Below are 21,354 nucleotides of genomic sequence, written 5' to 3'. Positions count from 1 at the left end.
CTTCAAAAATATTTTATTTTCAATTCAAAAGAAGGAAAGAAGCCACACTGGAATTTGAATGTTCTAGAAAGGTGATTATAGCTTCAATGACTGGAGAGGTTAGAATGTTGCAGGTCCTAAAGCTTAATTATAATTTGTCTTGGACTGTCTTTAACCCTCTTGTTAGCCATTTTTTGCCCACTTCCGGGTTGGGCCTAATATTCTTGTGGTTATCAGGTAAAATCTTTTTAAGATATTAATTTAGCCCGCTACTTGCTTCTACCAACCAGAAGGCTAAGCATGTGGTCAGGGAGTCTGAGACATGTATTAGAAATGTCCCCATTTTCTGTAATCTGTCTATCCAATGTTTCCACCAATATATTTCAAGTCTCTTAACTTTGTAACTATAAAACATCACGATACTGTTACCACATTGGAACATACTGCTGGGGTAATTTATTTTCAGGTCATGGTCACTCATACTTGGCTCCAGAATAAATGATCTCTTATCCCCCCCCCCTTTTTTTTTTTTTTTTTTTTTTTTTTTTTTTGCCCTCACACATTGCTGAAAGGGGTGGAAGTCTTTTTTTGTCATTTTGTTTGTTTGTTTTTCGAGACAAGGTTTCTCTGTGTAACAGCCCTGGTTGTCCTGGAACTCCATCTGTAGACCAGGCTGGCCTCGAACTTGGAAATCTGCCTGTCTCTGCCTCCCAAGTGCTGGCTAGAAATCTTTTAATTAATTATTTTACTTTATGTGCATTGGTGTTTTGTCTGCGTGCACGTCTGTGTTAGGGTGTTGGATCCCCTGGAACTAGAGTTACAGACCGTTGTGAGCTGCCATGTGGGTGCTGGGAATTGAACTCAGGTCCTCTGGAAGCACAGCCAGTGCTCTTGACTGCTGAGCCATTTCTCCAGCCCCTTTTTGTTATTTTTGTCTCTTCCCCCACCCCCAGCTGAGGACTGAACCCAGAGACTTGCGCTTGCGCTTGCTAGGCAAGTGCTCTGCCACTGAGCTAAATCCCCAACCCCAGGAGAAGTCTTTTATAGCAATGGAGTGTGAATTTAGTCATCTCACAAACCACTTATGTAAGGTCCATATTGTTAGATATGACCAGATATCTCTGAGGTCCCACCCCTCTGCAGCCGCCTCTCTCTACCATCAATGCTGATGCTGTTCTCACTGCTACTGAGGCTTGTTTGACAAGCACCCAACTGTAATTCTGTGATTCTCAGTCCCTCAAGGGAGTTGAGGGAAACTGACAAGTAGCCTGATGTGATTCTGTAGTTCTCACTGTAAGGTCTTGATAGGATAGAGGACACTGGAAAAGTGATTGTTCCTTGAGACCACAAGATTTAGTGCCAGAGAGAATATGGTGTGGTCTGTCTCTAAGTTCCTTGGCCTGTCATTGTCTAATCCAGACACCTGGGAGTTTGAGTACAAACCCAGCCTAGCTGCTGAACTAACCCTGCGGCGGCACCAGGTACATCAGAATCAGCTCTGAGAAGCAGGTTATCCAAAATGGAGTTACTTTGTCTCCAGGACTTAGCACTTCCTTCCTCATACCTGGGTACCAGAGAACCAGTTAGAGTCACAGACATATTCTTGGTAGGGAGCCTGCCAGTATCTGGAATACTGCCGGAAAAGTGGTCTGACTAGCCTCTGGCCGAAACCTAACACCCCTACAACTAACTCCTCAGGCAACCAGATCCTAAACCAGCAAGGATATACATTCCTTCGAATGATATGTCCCTCACTTCCCTCACATCCTCTAAGTCATGCATTAAGGAGACTTCTTCCTCCAAGTGCAACCTCTTCTTTCCCCACACCCTTAAAATAGATATCCTTGCTCTTTCTGAGTAGTCCCAAGTTATTTTCTTTCAGGTCCCACCATTCTGTTTGACATTAAATCTTGTGTCCCTGTCACTAACCTGGCAGAAATGAATATTTTCTAAAAAGATGCCTTAGTTTTAACAGTATTAAAACAATGAACCCCAACCAGGCGGTGGTGCTGCATGCCTTTAATCTCAGCACCCGGGATTCGGGGCAGGTGGCTCTCTGACTTCAAAGCCAGCCTGATCTCAAAAAACCAACCAAACAAACAAACGAAAACAAACAAACAAACAAACAAAAAAAACCCAAGAAATTGGAATTTCTTCAGGAATCTCGTGTTGGGAGAAGAAAAGCCTGGGCCAACCAGAGGTGGAGCTTTTCTCTCCAAAAATACTTCTCTTCTCTAAGAAAGAGATTGTCATCCCCCTAGATATGATGACAGTTCAGTGATGGATGGGATCGCACCTCATCCTGGACTGCTTAATGTGTCCTGGCCCTCTGTTTAAACTTCCATCTCACTGTAGTAATCCCAAGATGGACTGTTGGGGGTCTCTGGATGTTTTTGGTCCTCTTTCCAACATGGCCATATTGCATAATTCTCCTTTTTCTGCTTTTTACTATTAATAAGCATGTTTTAAATGTCTTCACAAGGCTGGGTGGCTGAACCGGGCTTCAGATAGAGACTGTGACCTCCAGTTTAGTGACAGCCACCAAGAGCAATCTGACTTGGTGTCCCTTTTTGAATCTGATCCTTACATATATCTGAGGGGGCGGGCTGAATTGTGTAGCACCGGTTGTCTCTCCAGACTGGCCATTTGGAGTTATGTAATATTGTGCTTGTAGAAGACAGCAGAAGTCATTGGGTCAGGTTAGGCTTGGTCACTGTTAAAGTATGGGGACTTTCGCAAGTATGTCTGCCTCTTTCTGTCTATAAATTTCACTTTCTCTATGCTTTCAATAATTGTGTTCCTATATATATGTGTGTGTGTGTGTGTGTGTGTGTGTGTGTGTGTGTGTGTGTGTTTTCTATGTTACTGACTGAATATGGGTAGGTAGAGAAATCTACTTCATTCCAAATTTCTGAAGTGTGATATATCAGTCTCTCTTTTATTCCAATGAAACCTGGTCTGCCTTTTGTTTTCTATGATGTGGTGGGCTGTTGCCATAGACACTGAATCTGGAATTCCCTGAGCACATCTGTAACCCCATTGGAAGGGGAGGAAGCAAGAATTGCTCGCTGAGTTAAGTGCCTAGTCAGGAAAGCCGGGACAGGCTCTTCTTATGCCCTTTTCCCCTAGTGGAGCCAGTGTGGGTCCAGAGGAGTAAGCTCCTGCCTGGAATTCCTGATCTGTATCTCACTCTGCCACATGGGTGTGCTCCTCCCGTCACTTAAGCTTTAAGAGGCGGGTTTGCGGCTTGATGGCCAACCAGGCAAGTTGTTTTGGGATGCATGTCCAATGAAAAATCCAGGCATTAGGAAGATGGCCGCTACATATCACTGAAACATCCCTTTTTGTCCCTGCTATATTTGGGATCTGGGTTCCTCCGACTGGGGAGGGACTCTCTAGGTTTCTCCCGTCCCTTTCAGCCTCCCCTCCACTGACAGCAGGAACCCCAAGAGGATACCAGGACACCATGTCGCTGGAAATGGTTCGTTCGGCCGGGTGTGGGAGTGTGGTGCAGCTCTAGTCTGCGGATGAGTCTAGACTGGCTCTGATGAGCCTCGGATGAGCGGGGATCCTCCTGGGTGGAGCTGGGCCAGCAGCCAGAGCCGCTGTCAAGTCCCTGCTGAGTGCTCAGTGCAGCGGATGCATCAGTGCCTCCGCAGTGCCGAGTCTCCGCAGACGGGGCGTGTCGTGGAGGTTGGTGGAGACCAGGTACACAGGTTGGGAGATCCTACACCAGAGGAGAAAAGGAGTGTGGTGACCCCCGAGTCCTTGTGTGTGTTATGTCACAAACATACAGGGACGTGTTGTGTCTTTTTACACTGTCACGATTTATTAAATAGCCAATAAATGCTTTTTTCTTGCCTGCGGTTTTCCACGTAAGCCTGATTTTGCTTACTCGCAGACCGTGGGCAATCACAGCTCTTTTATTCCAGTCGTAATCACTAATATTAAACCATACGTTAACACTTCACACAAAAATAAACCAATGTGCAGGTTGTGGAAGGGCTAAGTGTTAGACAGGCTTGGGAGCCCAGAAAGCTTTCCTGAAGTCCAGGCTTTGAGCTAGTGCAGGAACCAAGAAAGGTCTGTTGGGGACCGAATAAGTCTCATCAATCAACCGTACAGGAGAAATTGCGCTGAAACCCAGGACAAAGGCAGGGGTCCTTGCCTGTGGCTATTTCCCGGCTCGTGACAGCTGACCCTGTAATCATTGTCACGCTTCATACACTCTGGTCTTGGGGTGCTCTGGCTACAGCTCAGGTGAAGGGGTTGCTTATAGTGCCGTTGACAAGCGTGCGCTCTGGTGTTTTTGATAAAATTTGGTATGATTTCAGGAGTTGTTTATTGATGCAGTGAGTTTGTGCCTCCTGGTATGCTGGCAGATAGTGGCTGTTTGCCCTTTCTAGGGTCTTATGCTTAAAATTCCAGTGAATCAGGTCAAAATTGTTGCTTAATAAAATGGAACCATTCTAGGCTTGGCACAAAAGCTGATATTCCCTACAGCATAAATTAGCCACGAGCAGTCATCCTCTTTTTATCATCCCATGTCTCATCCATCTCAGTGGCACATCTGCATTCCCAAGGAGACTTTCATGTAGTTCTGGTCTTCTTCCATTGCTGTAATAAAACACTCTAAAAGCAGCATCGGGAAGGAAAGGGTGGATTTGGCTAATACTTCTAGGTCACAGTCCATCACTGAAAGAATTCAGAGGAGAGACTCAAGCAAGAACTTGAAGCAGAAATCATGGAGGAACACTACGTGCTGGTTGATTCATAAACTCATGCTTAACTAGCTTTCTTTCTTTCTTTTTTTTAAAGATTTATTTATTATGTATACAGAAGAGGGTGCCAGATCTCATCGCAGATGACTGTGAGCCACCATGTGGGTGCTGGGAATTGAACTCAGGACCTCTGGAAGAGCAGTCAGTGTGCTTAACCTCTGAGCCATCTCTGCAGCCCAACTAGCTTTCTTATACTCCCAGGACCACCAGCCTAGGAGAGGTGCCTTTCACTGTAAGCTGGACTGTAGGGTGCTGGAACTATCCAGACAATCCTCCCTGTGGATTTGATTCATACTCATTTGATTCAGATAACTTCTCAATTGAGATTCTCTTCTGGGATAACTGCTGACTGTGTCAAGCTGGCAGTTAAAGCTAACCAGAATAAAGATTCCAGGCAAACCTTCCTCTAAGTTCCCTGACCTGTGCCCTTAGGCCAAGGATTCTTAGGACTGATGATGAATCCCAAGTCCTCTTGACGTTGTCAGGCTAATGGAAAGGAAGATCCACATGCACGGGGTCGATGCGGTTGGCCTCTATCATAATTGTTATTTGGTTTCTTTCTAAATGTTGTTTTAAAATGGAAAGTCCTGAGAGAAGTAAGCCATGACAGTACGTGAATGAGGTGTTGTGACAGGGAAAGCCCTAAGTGCTGGGTCCGCAAGCTTCCCTACGGTGAGGCTAAAGAGAACTGTCCTTAAACAAGAGCAAACAAAACATAGGAGAGTCTGATGTGCTAGGGGGTGCCACACTTAGCTTGTAGATTAGAACAGTTTTCTCTGGGGTCATCCTGTCTTTTGGATTACTGTCAAGGACTGATGTGAGCTGGCTCAAACTAGCAGTGGGTCCATGATGACATGCCTAGAGAAAGGAGACACACTTCAGGAAAATCTGCTGCCTAAACAAGCATTTTGTGTGTCGTCCAGTTCAACTGTTAACTGTTGAGGCTAAATGTGGGAATTTGGAAAGCCTTATTCTGGGTTTCTCTGAGTAGCCTGTATTTATCTGTCCAGATAAATATATTATTTCCCAGAGCTAAGGATATCAATCAGGTTTGTTCTTGTATGGATAAACACTCCCTGCAATTTTTTTGACTGTATTTATTTATTTATAACTTTATTTTTTTAAGACAGGGTTTCTCTGTGTAGCCCTGGAACTTGCTTTGTAGACCAGGCTGGTCTTGAACTCACAGAGATCTGCCTGCCTCTGCCTCCTCAGTGCTGAGATTAAAGGCATGCACCATCACTACTTGGCATAGACTGTCCTTATTTTAACTGTTGTTAAGAGCTCCAGAATTTGAAATGTATAGATTCTCATTGCCTTTGTTTCTAGTTTTCCTTAATGTGTGGTGAAGTTTGTCTGAAAAGATCAGCATCTACTAACATCTGACCATAGATGATTAGGAAATAATCTTTAATTATAGCTAACTTTATCGTGTATACCACATTCAAGTTTTATCTCTAATAAGGATTTTTGTATCTTACTTTTCCTCTTTGTGACATATTTAAGCTTTCTGGCTTTGCCCTCACAGCTTTAAAAAATGCATTTTTTGTTATTGTGGGTGTGCTTGTGAATTCAAGCATGTGCATGCCAGTCTCCTAGTGGAAGCCAGAGGACCACTGTTTAGTCACTTCTCTCCTTCCACACTTATGTGAGTTCCAGGGTTCAAAGCCAGGTGGCCAGGTATGCAGGGTGCGCACCTTTAGTCGCTGCACTGAGCCATATTGCCGATCCACGCACTTCTTCTTCCCTTAATTTATTCATTTTTATTCCATCAGCATTGGTGTTTTGCCTGCATGCATGTCTGTGTGAGGGTGTCAGATCCCCTGGAACCGGAGTTACAGACAGGTATGAGCTGCAATGTGGGTGCTGGGAATTGAACCCCGGTCCTTTGGGAGAGCAGCCTGTGCTCTTAACGGCTGAGACATCCCTCCAGGCCCTCTCCCTTTCTTTCTTTCTTTCTTTCTTTCTTTCTTTCTTTCTTTCTTTCTTTCTTTCTTTCTTTCTTTCTCTCTCTCTCTCTCTCTCTCTCTCTTCTTTCTTTCTTTCTTCCTTCCTTCCTTTCTTCCTTTCTTTCTTGTCTTCTTTTTTGTTTTTTGTTTTTTGAGACAGGGTTTCTCTGTGTAGCCCTGGCTGTCCTGGAACTCACTCTGTAGCCCAGGCTGGCCTCGAACTCAAGAGATCCGCCTGCCTCTGCCTCCCAGGTGCTGGGACTAAAGGTGAGCGCCACCACTGCCCAGCAGCAGTCCCTTTTTGCTTTAACATTTTTTTTCCAAAATTATATCGTCTTTAAAGACCTTTTTAAAAAACTTGATTTCTTTTTGTCTTTCAGAATTTAGAAAACATTTTTCTTAAAAATATAACTTATTTTTAAACATGTATTTTATTTTAAATTATTAGTGTAAGTGAGCACTTGTAAATACCCATGGACTCTACAAGAGGGCATTAGGACCCCCGGAGCTGAAGTTACAGGTGGTTGTTGTTGGAATACTGTTCTAGGATGGAGTCATGTGAAGAGATTTCTGAGTGTTTGTGAGAAAACTCCAAGAAAACAAGTCTTGTGGCCTTGGTTTCTTCAAAACTGTTCTTCAACTGTGTTTTTGTGCCCTTCCCAGATGTAGCAGACAGGAATGAGTTTACTTCAAATTATTCATTACAACGGGCTACTGTTATTTGTTTATAAGCCTCTATGGAAAATAGATTTTTGCCATGTGGAGCTGGTCTACCACATGCCGCTTATCCTTGTGATTGCACACTTTACTCATGTGAATCCTCTTAACCCTCAGAGTAAAAATTGTCTGGTGCTATGAATAAAGCTGGCTATTGCATGAGACTTTAGTCCCCCTCATATATGGGCTCCGTTCTCCCAGGTGCCACCGCCTCTAGAGCGGTGACCGTTGTGAGCCACCTGATGTCAGGGCTAGAAAATCAACTCAGGTTCTCTGTAAGACCTGTGTTCTCAAATGCTGAGCCATTGTCCAGGCCTCACAACTTCATATTTTAATGAAAATCCTAGAAGCTCTACATTATATGCCTCTAAAACATGTTAGTCATCCTTAAGATACATGATTAATTATTTATTCATTTATTTTTTTCAACCAACTTTAATTAACCAACATGTTAAAGATTTAAGTTATCCACCAGGCAATGGTGGCGCAAGCCTTTAACTCCAGCAATTGGGAGGCAGAAGCAAGCAGATCTCTGTGAATTTGAGGCCAGCCTGAGCTACAGAGGAAGTTCCAGGACAGCCAGGGCTACACAGAGAAACCCTTTCTCAAAAACAAAAAACAAAAAAAGATTTAAGTCCTCTTATAACAGGTAGTTAGAAAGTGTTTTTGTTTAAAAAGGACTACTTTTTAGTTTGGCCTGTAAAGCAACAAAGAAGTAGTTAGAAAATTCTAGTATCTCAATCTAGTTTGGTATCCATTGCTTTTCTTTGGGAAAGTTGAAAGCATAGAGACAGCCTTTGTCTTAACACTAGATGTCTTAGATTTTAGAGCTGCAGAGCATGAACCATTTCCACATGAGACCTCGCCTGAGGACCAGTTAATTCATAGGAAACAATAAGAATCTTTTTTTTTTTAAGATTTATTTTTATTTTATGTGTATTGGCTTCTTGCCTGCATGTATGTATGTGCACCACATGTATGCCTGGTGCCCTTGGAAGCCAGAGGACAATGGATTCCCTTGGAAGTGGAGTTACATACAATTGAGATCTGCCATGTGGGTGCTGGAAAGCAAACCCCAGTCCTCTGGAAGAGCAGCCAGGGCTCCCGCCACCAAGCCTGATATCACTCCAGCCCACCGACAACAATCTTTGACCACCTTACACACTAAGAACTGAGGTAATGACCACAGAAAAGAGACCAACCATATTGGTGCATACCTCTTTGCTTCTGAACTTCTTCCCATTAATAGAAACCCATGTCATCTCCCAGAAAGCAGATTCATATCACCAGACCCTTTTTGTTCTCCCAGGCAGAGCCACGTTGATGTATAGAGCTGGTCTTTCACTCTCAGTGTCTCTGTCGTGATTTCCAGAATCAGCGTGCTGAGATTTAAAATTCTAGCCACATTATGAACTAGGAAATACTTGGACTAATTTAACTTACTCATCTTATGAGCCATTCTGTTTTTGCACATACAATATAAAAATGTAAGCACGTGTAGACAATATTATATTCATATAGCCATACATAAAGATGGTTTAGATAGAAACATTTTACTTCATTTATGTAGACTTATAATTTGTGGGTCCTAAGCTAGACTACTAATTTGAATTTTTTCAAAAACTATTTTATTATTTTACGTGTATAGGTGTTTTGATGCATGTATGTCTGTGCACATATATTATTCTTTTTGACAAGATGTCTTTTTTGCTTGTTTGTTTTGTTTTTTCAAGACAAGGTTTCTCTGTGTAGCCCTGGCTGTCCTGGCACTTTGTAGACTGGGCTGGCCTCGAACCCGCAGAGATCTGCCTACCTCTGCCTCCTGCATGCTGGGATTAAAGACGTGAGCCACCCCCACCCCACCCCCCAGATCAATCCCTTAAGAAACATACTGTGTCTCATAAGCACTCTTGGCCTTCTCAGTGGTTGCTGAAGTTTCCTGCGGGACAACTCAACCTGAGTGGGGTTCAGGCCTGTTTTCCGTTTGCCACTCACTCTACAGTGTCCCTCAAATCCTTCCTGTCTTTTTGTCCTATCTCACTATCTTTTCCTTTTTTACATTAAAAAAAATCCCTTACCTCTGGATAAACCTAGTTCCTAATCTCACGTCCTTCCCCACCTAAAATCCTTTACCTTATCTTTATACTGGCATCCTTTTAGCATTTCTCTTCTAACCTTCACAGAATGACTACTTAGGCCTCTTTGAAGATATTCTAGTTTTGCCATACATTGCTTGGGCATTGGTGCCATGTGACATCCCCCCCCCCCTTAATTTTGTGTCTTTCACTTCTTTGAAGTCAGCACTGTGTGGATGGCATGGCCAAGTTTTGCTGCAGAGGGTGGAGCCTCTGAAGCTCGCAGGCAGCCTTGGTCGGGTGCAGTTTTGTACTCAGACACATTTCCTACTGTCCTAGCGCAGCATCGGAGGACTTGCTTCAGGGGTGCTGATCTCAACTACCGCTCCTTTCTCAGACTTCATGTCTCCAAAGTTCTCACAAGCATGGCCCCTGAACTCTCTTTGAATCAATCATTCAGGGGATTTTCTAATCAAAAGTTCAAAACACTTCTCTATTCCTCCTGTATAAGTCAAGGTTCTCTAAAGAACAGAACTGATAGAATGGACACACACACACACACACACACACACACACACACACACAATTATAGACTGTGGTCCAGGTAGTCCAACTGTGGCTGTTTCCTGATGCAAAGTCCAAGGATTCAACGATTATTCAGTCCATGAGAATGGATGTCAGTTGTCCTAATCTGGAGCTGGAGTCCCAGGGATGTCCTAGAGAGCTGCCAGTTTTTGGTCTACATTAGAATCCCAGTGGTGTAGGCTTCAACACCAGTGAAGGAGTGCCTCAGGAACAGGACAGATGAGCTTCCAGTGAAAGTCGGGTAAGCAGGTAAAAGGCAAAAGCTTTCCTCTTCCATGTCCATTTATGGGGACTGATGCCAGATGGCGTGGCTCAGATTTAAGGTGGGTCTTCCACCTCAAATAATCCAACCAAGGAAAGTCTTTCACTATTTGTGTTTCATTTAATTCTGGATGTAGTCAAGTTCACAACCAAGATTAGTCATCATAAGTCTACCCCTTATCAACTTTAATCACAATCATCCCCTTATGACTGAATACATTAATAAAAGCAGTCAGGCAGTAGTGGCACACACCTTTAATCCTAGCACTTAGGAGGCAGAGGCAGGTGGATCTCTGAGTTAGAGGACAACCTGGTCTACAGAGCAAGTTCCAAGACAGCCAAGACTACACAAAGAAATCCTGTCTCGCCGGGTGGTGGTGGCACATGCCTTTAATCCCAGCACTTGGGAGGCAGAGGCAGGCGGATCTTTGTGAGTTCGAGGCCAGCCTGGTCTACAGAGAGAGATCCAGGAAAAGCACAAAGATCCACAGAGAAACTCTGTCTCGAAAAACCAAAAAAAAAAAAAAAAAAAAAAGTGAAAAAAAAAAAAGAAATCCTGTCTCAAAAAACCATAAATAAATAAATAAATAAATAAAATAAAATAACAAAAACAATAGCCAAGCCATAATTACAACTAACATGATATAAGTATCCCATATACAACCACAAATACAATTATATATTTTAGAATAGGTGGCAATATCTTTTTTGTTGTTGTTGTTGTTGTTGTTTTGTTTTTTCGAGACAGGGTTTCTCTGTGTAGCTTTGCGCCTTTCCTGGAGCTCACTTGGTAGCCCAGGCTGGCCTCGAACTCACAGAGATCTGCCTGCCTCTGCCTCCCAAGTGCTGGGATTAAAGGCGTGCGCCACCACTGCCCGGCGGCAATATCTTTTGAAGGGCATTCTTTTAGTGTCTTAAAACTTAAACATGATAACCACTAGCATTATCTTGATGTTACATTACATGATAAAGTCATAGAAGAAAGAAAACACAAATATCTGTTTAATATATTTATATCTATGCACAACATATTGTTATCAAAACAGGACAGAAACACTCAAGTTTATTTTCATTTCTGTGAAGAGACATCATGACCAAGGAAACTTAGAGAAGAGTTTCAGAGGGTGAGTCCATGACCATCAGGATGGGGAACATGTCAGCAGGCAGGCAAGCCTGGCATTGGAGCAGTAGCTGAGAGCTTACATGTTGTAACAACAACCACAAGGCAGGACACCAACTGAAATGGCATGGGCTTTTGAAACCTCAAAGCCCACTCCGAGTGACACACCCCCTCATACAAGGCCACACCTTCCAATCCTTCCCAAATAGTTCCACCAAGTAGGGACTAAACATTCAAATATATGAGCCTATAGGGGCCATTCACATTCAAACCACCATACCTCCCCAAACCAGTTTTAAAAAGCAAAGAACCACATAGTCCAGGTTACAACAGCAACAGCCACAGTTCTCAGTACCAGTTTTTGTCTTAGTTCATTTTCTTGTTACTGTGGTAAAATGCCCTCGAAAAAGCAGGTTAAGAAAAGAGTTTTTTTCTCTGGGTCCCAGGTCAAAAGTACAGTCCATCCTAGTGGGGCAGTCAAGAAGCACCTGGTCACATCACCTACAACCGAGAAGCGGAGAATGCTGAATTAATGCTAGCGCATATCAGGGATGCACACAGTTCACGAGTCCCTCCCTGGGGAGCAGTTCTGCCCATAACTAAGGTAGCTGTTCTCACATCAGTTAATTAAAATAACCTTTCACGGATCTTCTCGAAGACTAACTTTGATATAGACGACTACACTTAGGTATGCCCAGAGTTTTGTCTCCCAAATTTTTCTAGACTAGGTCAAATGACAATTAGCGCTAACCACACTTCTTCTTTTTTTTTTTTTTAATCTTCCACCACACTTCTTTTTTTATTTGTTTATTTGTATTATTTTTGTTTGTCAAGACAGAGTTTTCCTGTGTATTGCCCTGGCTGTCCTGGAACTTGCTATTTAGACCAGGCTGGCCTTGAACTCAGAGATCCACCAACCTCTTCCTCCCAAGTGCTAGAATTAAATGGTGTGTACCACCCTTGCCTGATACCATCACACTTTTAGTAGTTGTAGAATTTCATGCATGTCTATGAGAGAGCACATGGTAGCAGGAGCTGTTTATTTTTTCATTGTTCATTGCATCCCCAAATAAAAATGATAATACTAATTTATTAGAAAATGAATTACCCTTAATCGGTCCTGTATAAGTTCTTGTAGTGTATTGTGACAAAACTCCTGAGAAGGGAATTTAAGAGAGCAGGGGTTTATTCTGGATTTAGTTCAAGGTTACAATCTATCATATTGAGGGAATCTTGATAACAGGAGTTGGAGGCAGCCGCTCACATTGGTTGAATCTGCAGTCAGAAAGCAGAAGGCAATGAATTCCAATGCTTAGTTAACTTTGTCCTCTGAATCCACTTTCCCGCAGCCTAGTGAATGGTGCATCCCACATACAGGGTAAGTCCTTCTGCCTAAAATGTAAAAGATAATCCCAGACATACATAGCAAGAGTCTTGTCTACTAGGTGAGTTTTAGATTCTGTCAAGTTTAAAATCAATAGGTACCATCAGGTCTTAAAAAAAATAAAAATGATTATTTTGTTTTATTTTATGTATATGGTTGTTTTGCCTGAGTGTACATCCATGTAATGCGTGTGTGCACCTAGTGCCTGCAGAGACCAGAAGAGAGGGTTTGATTACCTGGAATTGAAGTTGCACAGTTGTGAGCTGCCTCACGAGTGCTAGAAATCAAATCCAGGTCCCCTGGAAGAGCAGCCAGTAATCTTAACTGCTGAGCCATCTCTCTGCCCTTACATCACAAGTCTTATCAAATTATTATTTAAGAATACTCTATGAGAAAACAGGTACACACTTCTAAATGTTGTTTATAGTGAATCACAGGGGCTATATTCAAGTCCCTAACAAGTTGTGAGAAGAGTGATTCAATACTATCCACTTGTCTTAGTCACTGTTCTATTTCTGTGAAGAGATACCATGACTATGGCAACTCTTATAAAAGAAAACATTTTTTTCTTTATTAAGAAATTTTCTACTGCCTCTACATACCACCCACAGATCCCACCTCCTCCCTCCTCCCACCTCCCAGCCTAATCTCCCAAGCCACCCCACATCCCCACATCTCCCAAATCAAGGCCTTCCATGGGGAGTCAGCAGAGCCCAGCACACTGAGCCTAGGCAGGTCCAAGCCCCTTCCCACTGCACCAAGGCTGTGCAAGGCATCACACCACAGGCACTGGATTCCCAAAAGCCTGCCCATGCACCAGGGATGGATCCTGATCCCCCTGTCTGGGTGCCCCCCAAGCAGTTTGAGCTATGTCCAGTCCCATGGGGGATCCACAGCCACTAGTCTACAGTTCATGAGTTTCCTCTAGTGTGGCCAGTCATCTCTGCATGTCTTCCCATCGTGATCTCGACGTCTCCCGCCTGCAGAATCCCTCTTCTCTCTCACTGATTGGATTCCTGGAGGTCAGCCTGGTGTCTGGCCATGGATGTCTGCTTTTGCCTCCATCAGTCACTGGACAAAGGCTCTATGATGACAGTTAGGTTATTCACTAGACCAGTCACCAGAGTAGACCAGTCCAGGCACCCTCTGGACCACTGCCAGCAGACCAAGGTGGGGTCATCCTTGTGGATTCCTGAGAGCCTCCAGAGTACCCTGCCTCCTCCTATTCCCATGATGTCCTCATCTATCATGGTATCTCCCTCCCTGCCCTCCCACTCTGTCCCTGTTCAGTTCAACCTTCCCATTTCCCTATGTTCTCATTCCCCATACCTCACTCCCGGCCACCCCCCCACACACACACACACCCAGTCCGCTCATGTAGATCTCATCCACTTCTCCTTTGCTGGGTCATCCATGTGTCCCTCCTAGGGTCTTTCCTTGTTAACTAGCCTCTCTGGAGCTGTGGGTTGCAGTCTGGCCATCCCTTAAAAGAAAACATTTAGTTGGGAGTTTGCTTATAGTTTCAGACATTTAGTCCATTTTCATCATAGTAGGGAGCTGAAGCAGTAACTGAGTGCTACAACCTGATTGGCAGGCCTGGAGGCATGGGGGGAGGAGGGGGGAGGGAGAAGGAGGGAGGGACAGAGGGATGGAGAGGGAGGAGAGGAGAGGAGAGGAGGGGAGGGGAGGGGAGGAGAGGAGGGGAGGGGAGGGGAGGGGAGGGGAGGGGAGGGGAGAGGAGAGGAGAGGAGAGGAGAGGAGAGGAGAGGAGAGGAGAGGAGAGGAGAGGAGAGGAGAGGAGAGGAGGGGAGGGGAGAGGAGAGGAGAGGAGAGGAGAGGAGAGGAGAGGAAAGAGACTGGGCCTGGCAGGGGCTTTTGAAACCTCAAAGCCCACCCCGGTGACACACCTCCAACAAGGCCATATCTACTCTAAGAAGGCCCCACCTCCTGATCATTCTAATCCTTCTCAGTCACTCCCTAATGACTAAGCATTCAAATATATGAGCCTATGGGGACCAATCTTATTCAAAACACCATAAAGATTCAACATTCAGAAAATACAGAGTCTAGCCAAATAGTTTCTCTCTGGTAATGCCATGGAAATGTAGTGTGGATTCTGAGAGAAAACAATGATATAAAAGTCACATACGCTTGGCATCAACTGTTTAGGAAAGCTACATCATTTTTATAGTTATATAAGGAGGAATCACTTTTAATCACAGGTCCCAGATACCAAGAGAAATGAAATATTTTCCTTTAGCATTTGTAAGAATATGTAGTTTTGGTATTGGATTTTCTTTTTCTTTTACTTTCTTTTTCTTTTTTCTTTTTAGTTTTTCGAGACAGGGTTTCTCTGTGTAGTTTTGGTGCCTGTCCTGGATCTCGCTCTGTAGACCAGGCTGGCCTTGAACTCACAGAGATCTGCCTGGCTCTGCCTCCTGGGGTCTGGGATTAAAGGTCACCCGGCAAAAGTGATTTTACAAGGCTTTTTTTTTTTCTTTCTTTTTTTGCTTTTCAAGATAGGGTTTTTCGAGCCGGGCGTGGTGGCGCATGCCTTTAATCCCAGCACTTGGGAGGCAGAGCCAGGCGGATCTCTGTGAGTTCGAGGCCAGCCTGGTCTACAGAGTGAGATCCAGGACGAGCACCAAAAACTACACAGAGAAACCCTGTCTCAAAAGAAAAGAAAAAAAAGAGTGTGGTGACCAAGACACTTAGACAACTTGAACATATATGGAACACAGTGTCACAATAACTTCTTATGAGCTCTGGATAGCTGGTACTGTGAGGTTCATCCTTGTGGAAATATACGTGTGCTCTTTTAGGAGTCAGTGACCTTTGAGGATGTGGCTGTGCACTTCACCATGGAGGAGTGGATTATGCTGGATCTATCGCAAAAGGACCTCTACAAAGATGTGATGAAGGAAATATTGAGAAACATGGTGTCAATAGGTAAAGACATAATCATTCTCATAATAAGTCAATAAAAACAAAAGTGCTTCTAGTTCATCATTGTTGCTGCATGTACTGAAATATGGCAAAGAAACATTTAGATATACTTACCTGACAGGGGAGACACCACAATCAGGAAGGTGGTCTTCCCAAAGTGATACTCATCCATTCCACTTGTTATGTGCTCACTCCTGTGCTTTCCCCAAATGCAGAAAACTTGACTGTATAATTTGTGGTAGCAGGAGACTGTGTTCACACTCTGTCCTGAAAAAAGGGGGGAAAGAAGAGGGTAAATATGTGAGATGGGGTCACTTTATACCATGAATTTAGTTGGAATCTACTAATGTTTTTACTATAATATCATGATCCATAATGATTTGCCTTGATCTGTATTTTAGGAAACACAAGGAAACACCAAAAGATTGAAAATGAATACCAAAATTCTGAGAGAAAACTAAGGTAATCCAGTTTCCTCAAAGCTTATGGTGTCATGGGACATTTTACAAAAAAGGTAAAAGATACAAATATATCAAGCTTCAATCTGAGTTGACCTCAGGAAATTGTCTCCAAAACTGCCAGTATGTTCCACATCATCAGTAAGAACATCTCAGATATTCAAGCATTGGAAACAACTGGAGTATCATGATGCCAGCTTGTGATACTTTATCCTACTTTATATTTTACTCCATATACATTATAGAAAATGAAATGTCAGTTTGTCTACAATCTTGGGTATCAGGTGCATATGAAACAAAAATAAGATTACTCTTTTAGACTGGAATTAATAATTGAGATAACACATATAGGCAGGTGTGGGGCCATACCTTTAATCTCAGCACTTGGGAGGCAGAGGCAGGTGGATCTCTGATCTAGAGACCAGCCTGGTGTACTTAGTGAGTTTCAGGCCAGCCAGCACTTCAAAGTGAAATCCTATCTTAATAAATAAATAAGTAAGTAAGTAAGTAAATAAATAAATAAATAAAACAAAAAGATAATATAGACATTTGTCTTGGTTAGGGTTTCTATTGCTGTGAAGAGATACCATAACACTGGCAACTCTTATAAAGGAAATCATTTAATTGGGTCTAGCTTACGGGTTCAGAGGTTTAGTCCATTATCATCATGGTGGAAAGCATGATGGCATTCAGGCAGACAAGGTGCTGGAGAAGTAGCTGAGATTCTACATCTGGATTCACAAGCAACAGAAAGAGAGAGTGTGACACACTGGGCCTGGATTGAGCATCTGAAACCTCAAAACCAGTGACACACTTCCTCCAACAAGGCCACACCACACAATGGTACCATTCCCAGTGAGCCAGTGGGAGCCATGTTCATTTAAACTACCACAACATTCAAGTAGTTCAAAATGCAACATCATTTTCATTATCAGTATTGTGAATCAAATTGTGCACAATATTGAGTACTGAAATGTGTATTTAAATGTGAAATATACATTTAATGTTTGTCAAGCACGGAAACACTATAACTTCTCATTGGTTTATTATACTATTGTTTTTTTATTATAGCTACCCTCAAATCATGCTGCATAGCATTCGGTCAAAATATGTTCAAGATTCTTTTTTTTTTTTTTTTTTTTTTTTTTTTGGTTTTTTTCGAGACAGGGTTTCTCTGCGTAGCTTTGCGCCTTTCCTGGAGCTCACTTGGTAGCCCAGGCTGGCCTCGAACTCACAGAGATCCGCCTGGCTCTGCCTCCCGAGTGCTGGGATTAAAGGTGTGCGCCACCACTGCCCAGCAAGATTCTTACGGTACATAGAACCAGTATTCCTACTGGTAAATCATTAATAATCAAACACTTTCATTTCTTACAGCTGTCAACTGGTAGAGAAACTACATGACTGTAAAGAAGGTCATAAGTGTGCAGAAATCTTCAACTTCTCTATGGAAGGCACTGTGAACCATAAATTTTATCCAGGAGTACACATATGTAAAAGAAATGAGTTTGTAAATGTCGTCATTGGCCATTTAGCTTTAAGTGTCCGGCTAAAACCTAGGCCAGGGCAGCAATCAAATGGAGTTCAGGAAGGTGGAAAGGAGTTGGATAATAATAAGGAATCTGAGAAGACCTCCAGCTCTCCCGCCTCTTTTCAGAAGCATGAAAGTACTGACACTGGCGAGGAATCTAATAAAAATAAGCAGTCTAATGAAGACTTAAGCCTTGGTCAAAGTCATGAAAAGACTACGGCTGAAGAAAAACACCATGAATGTAAGCAGTGTGCGAAAACTTTTACTTCCCTCAGGTCCCTGAAGGGGCATGAACATCATTACCATGCAAAAAAATCCTTTGCATGTAAGCAGTGTGGGAAAGCCTTCCCTTTCCCCAGTTCCCTGCAAGTACATGAAAGGATCCACACTGGAGAGAAGCCCTATTTGTGTAAGCAGTGTGGGAAAACCTTTGCGTATTCCAGTTCTCTTCTAAGACATGAAAAAATTCACACCGGCACAAGTTCCCATAAGTGTCAACTATGTGGGAAAACCTTCACTCGTTTGAATTCTCTTTTAAGGCACAAACTAATCCACACTGGCGAGAAGCCCTATGCATGTAATCAGTGTGGGAAAAGCTTTTCTCGTTCTGCTTCCCTTCAAAGACACACAAGAATCCACACTGGAGAGAAACCCTATGTATGTAAGCAATGTGGGAAAGGATTCATCACTTCTACTTATCTTCAAGTACATGAACGAACTCACACTGGGGAAAAACCTTATGTATGTAAGGAGTGTGGGAGTGCCTTCATGCTTTGGACTCAATTTCAAAAACATAAAGTAACTCACAGTGGTGTGAATCCCTATGTCTGTAAGCAGTGTGGGAAAGCTTTCACTCGTCTGGGTTCACTACAAATACATGAAAGAATTCACACTGGCGAGAAGCCCTATGTGTGTAAGCAGTGTGCAAAAGCCTTCTTGTCTTTGAATCAGTTAAGAAGACATGAAGTAACCCACAATGGCATCAAACCCTATGAGTGCAAACAATGTGGGAAGGGATTTGTATCTTCTACAACCTTTCGAAGTCATGTAAAGATACACAGTGGAGATAACCCGTATGTGTGTTCACAGTGTGAGAAAGTTTTGAGTTCTGACAGTGCTTTGCGGAAACATAAAATGATTCACACCGGAGAGAAACCTTGTGTATGTAAGCAGTGCGGTAAAACATTCACTCATTTAAGTTCTCTTCAGTATCATGCACTGATGCACAGTGGAGAGAAACCCCATGAATGTAAGAAATGTGGGAAAGGCTTTAGGTCTCTTAGCCACCTTAAAAAGCATGAAAGAACTCAACACTGAATAGAAACTTTATGCATGTAAACAATATGGGAAAGCCTTTACTTATTCTCATTGGCATAATGTTTACACATTTTAAATGGCTGGGTTGCTTTCGCATAAGCAACCTCACTCTGAAGGTAAGTCTACCAATGTGTGAAAGCCTTCTATCATACTGATTTCTTTTTTTTTTTTTCCCTACTGATTTCTTAAAAAACAAAAACAAAACAAACTTGAAACAGCCACAATGGAGGGGAACTTTTTTTAAAAAAAAATAACATGGAAATGATTTTTGTACTAAAAGTTTTCTTCAAGTCCATGAAGGAAGTCACACTAGAGAAAAGCCCTAGGAATGCAGGTGACGTTTAAATCTTTGCAGTCCCAGACCATGGCAAAGACATGCCGCAGATTATACTGCAGAAAACCCTTTGCATGTCTGCAGTGTAGAAACCCATTACTTCTTCCCTGCTTCCTTCAAATAAGTCAACTAGAGGGGACTAGAGAGATGACTAAGCAGTTAAGAATGCTGCCTGTTCTCCCAGAGGACCTAGGTTCAATTCCCAGCACCCACATGGAAGCCTACAATTGGTTCTAATTCCAGTTCCAAGGGATCTAATGTCTCAGTGGCCCCTGTATGCTCATGGTACACAGACAAATTACTCATGCAGGCAAATTACCCATATTCATAACAATTTTTTAAAAGGTCACACTGGAGAGAAACCCTTTGTATGTAGGCAATATTGGAAAGCCTTCCACTACTACTGTTCCTTTCACAGACATGAATATGCATGTAAACAATACCTACCATAGAATAACCTTAAATACAGATTTTTTAAAATTTAGACTTATTTATATTATTTCACATGTATGAGTGCTTTGCCCTCGTGTATGAATGTGTGCCACATGTGTGCAGTGCCTGCACCACCATGAAGAGGGCCTTGGAACCTCTGGAGCTGGAGTTACAGATGGTTGTGAGCAGTCCTGTAGGTCCTGGGAACTGAACACAAGTCCTTCGTAAGCACAGTGAGTGCTCTTAACCACCGAGCCATCTCTCCAACCCAGGAGCTAATTCTAGACTTCTATTTCCAAAGTTTGCTTTACAAAACAAGCATAAGCCAAGTACGTGAGATGAGATGACAACTTATACCCATGGAATGGAGACCGGTCAGACCCACATTTGAAAAACAAAACAGCTGTAGAAAGTACACTATCATGAAATGGTTTTGTAAGGTTTCTTTTTTTTTTTTTTTTTTTTTTTTTTTTTTTGGTTTTTCGAGACAGGGTTTCTCTGTGTAGCTTTGCGCCTTTCCTGGAACTCACTTGGTAGCCCAGGCTGGCCTCGAACTCACAGAGATCCACCTGCCTCTGCCTCCCGAGTGCTGGGATTAAAGGCATGCGCCACCACCGCCCAGCGTAAGTTTTCTTAAAGCAGCAATCTATAGTTTAATAGGTGATGTCCTTTTGCATTAAATTGGGTACGTGTTTCTACTTGTATTATAAATTGTGTAGGTTCATGTAATGGACTGACATTTACTTGTAACATGTCAATATGCATAAATGCTTTTTTTTTCAAAAATTGTGATTAATTAAAAATGACTTTTTGAGAATATTGGACTATTGCACTGCTTTCATATGCCTAGTTCTGGCCACTTTGTACTTTTATTCTTTTTCATGAACAAAAAAAATTTTGAAATGTATGTATGTATGTAAGACCATGTGCTGTATGCATATATGTTTGTGTGTGTGCACATGTGTGCACATATGTCCGTGTTCCTACTGAAGCCAGAATAGTAATATCAATGGGTGACCTGCTTTATCACTCTCTGACTTATTCTCTTGAGAAAGTGTCTCTTACTCAACTATGAATTAATCTAGCAGCCCGCAAAATCCAGCAGTTTACCCCTCTCCACTCCCCATAGGGCTGGGTGTATGGGCATGATTGAAGCCATGGTTGACGCCATTCCCAGCTTTACATGAGTGTCAAGGATTCAAACTCAGGTCCTCAGCTTGCAAAGTGCTTTTACCCACTGGGCCATTGACTAAACCCTTTAAACCATATTTCTATTGATTTTGTATTGTTTCTGTTTTGCATATGTTTATTTTTCTCTCTTTGCTGTTTATTTTCTAGCATTACTTTCTTGTATGTCTGTGACGGTTGGTTTTAATGCCAACTTGCCACCAATTAGAAACACCTGTGGGTGGACCCTCACTGGAAGAACTGTTCTGATTTTCTTGATTTTTTTTTTTTTTTTTTTTTTTTTTTTTTTTTTTTGGTTTT

General features: G+C 42.6%; 1 protein-coding gene and 1 non-coding gene across 2 annotated transcripts; both read left to right on the top strand.

Annotated features, from left to right (window-relative positions):
• Window positions 1-3,264: 3,264 nt before the first annotated feature.
• Window positions 3,265-19,593, top strand: LOC114680873 (zinc finger protein 14-like). Its single transcript, XM_028854044.2, has 4 exons — window positions 3,265-3,460; window positions 15,674-15,800; window positions 16,199-16,259; window positions 17,630-19,593. The coding sequence occupies exons 1-4, from the start codon at window positions 3,446-3,448 to the stop codon at window positions 19,098-19,100; spliced, it is 1,674 nt and encodes a 557-aa protein (XP_028709877.1). The 5' UTR covers window positions 3,265-3,445; the 3' UTR covers window positions 19,101-19,593.
• On the top strand, window positions 15,904-16,067 carry LOC114680879. The gene has a single exon (XR_003732828.1). It is a non-coding gene; the product is annotated as a U1 spliceosomal RNA (small nuclear RNA).
• Window positions 19,594-21,354: the final 1,761 nt, after the last annotated feature.

The sequence above is a fragment of the Peromyscus leucopus genome, chromosome 22 (genome assembly GCF_004664715.2).
Source record: "Peromyscus leucopus breed LL Stock chromosome 22, UCI_PerLeu_2.1, whole genome shotgun sequence".
NCBI lineage: Eukaryota > Metazoa > Chordata > Mammalia > Rodentia > Cricetidae > Peromyscus > Peromyscus leucopus.
The sequence above is the reverse complement of the archived record's forward strand: the minus strand, read 5'-3'. Positions and strand labels throughout refer to the sequence as shown.

What these genes read in the sequence shown, in the direction of transcription:
- LOC114680873 (XM_028854044.2), top strand. An exon ending in GAGAAACATGGTGTCAATAG is followed by an intron (nt 15,801 to 16,198) that starts GTAAAGACATAA and finishes TCTGTATTTTAG; the next exon opens with GAAACACAAGGAAACACCAA. An exon ending in AATTCTGAGAGAAAACTAAG is followed by an intron (nt 16,260 to 17,629) that starts GTAATCCAGTTT and finishes CATTTCTTACAG; the next exon opens with CTGTCAACTGGTAGAGAAAC.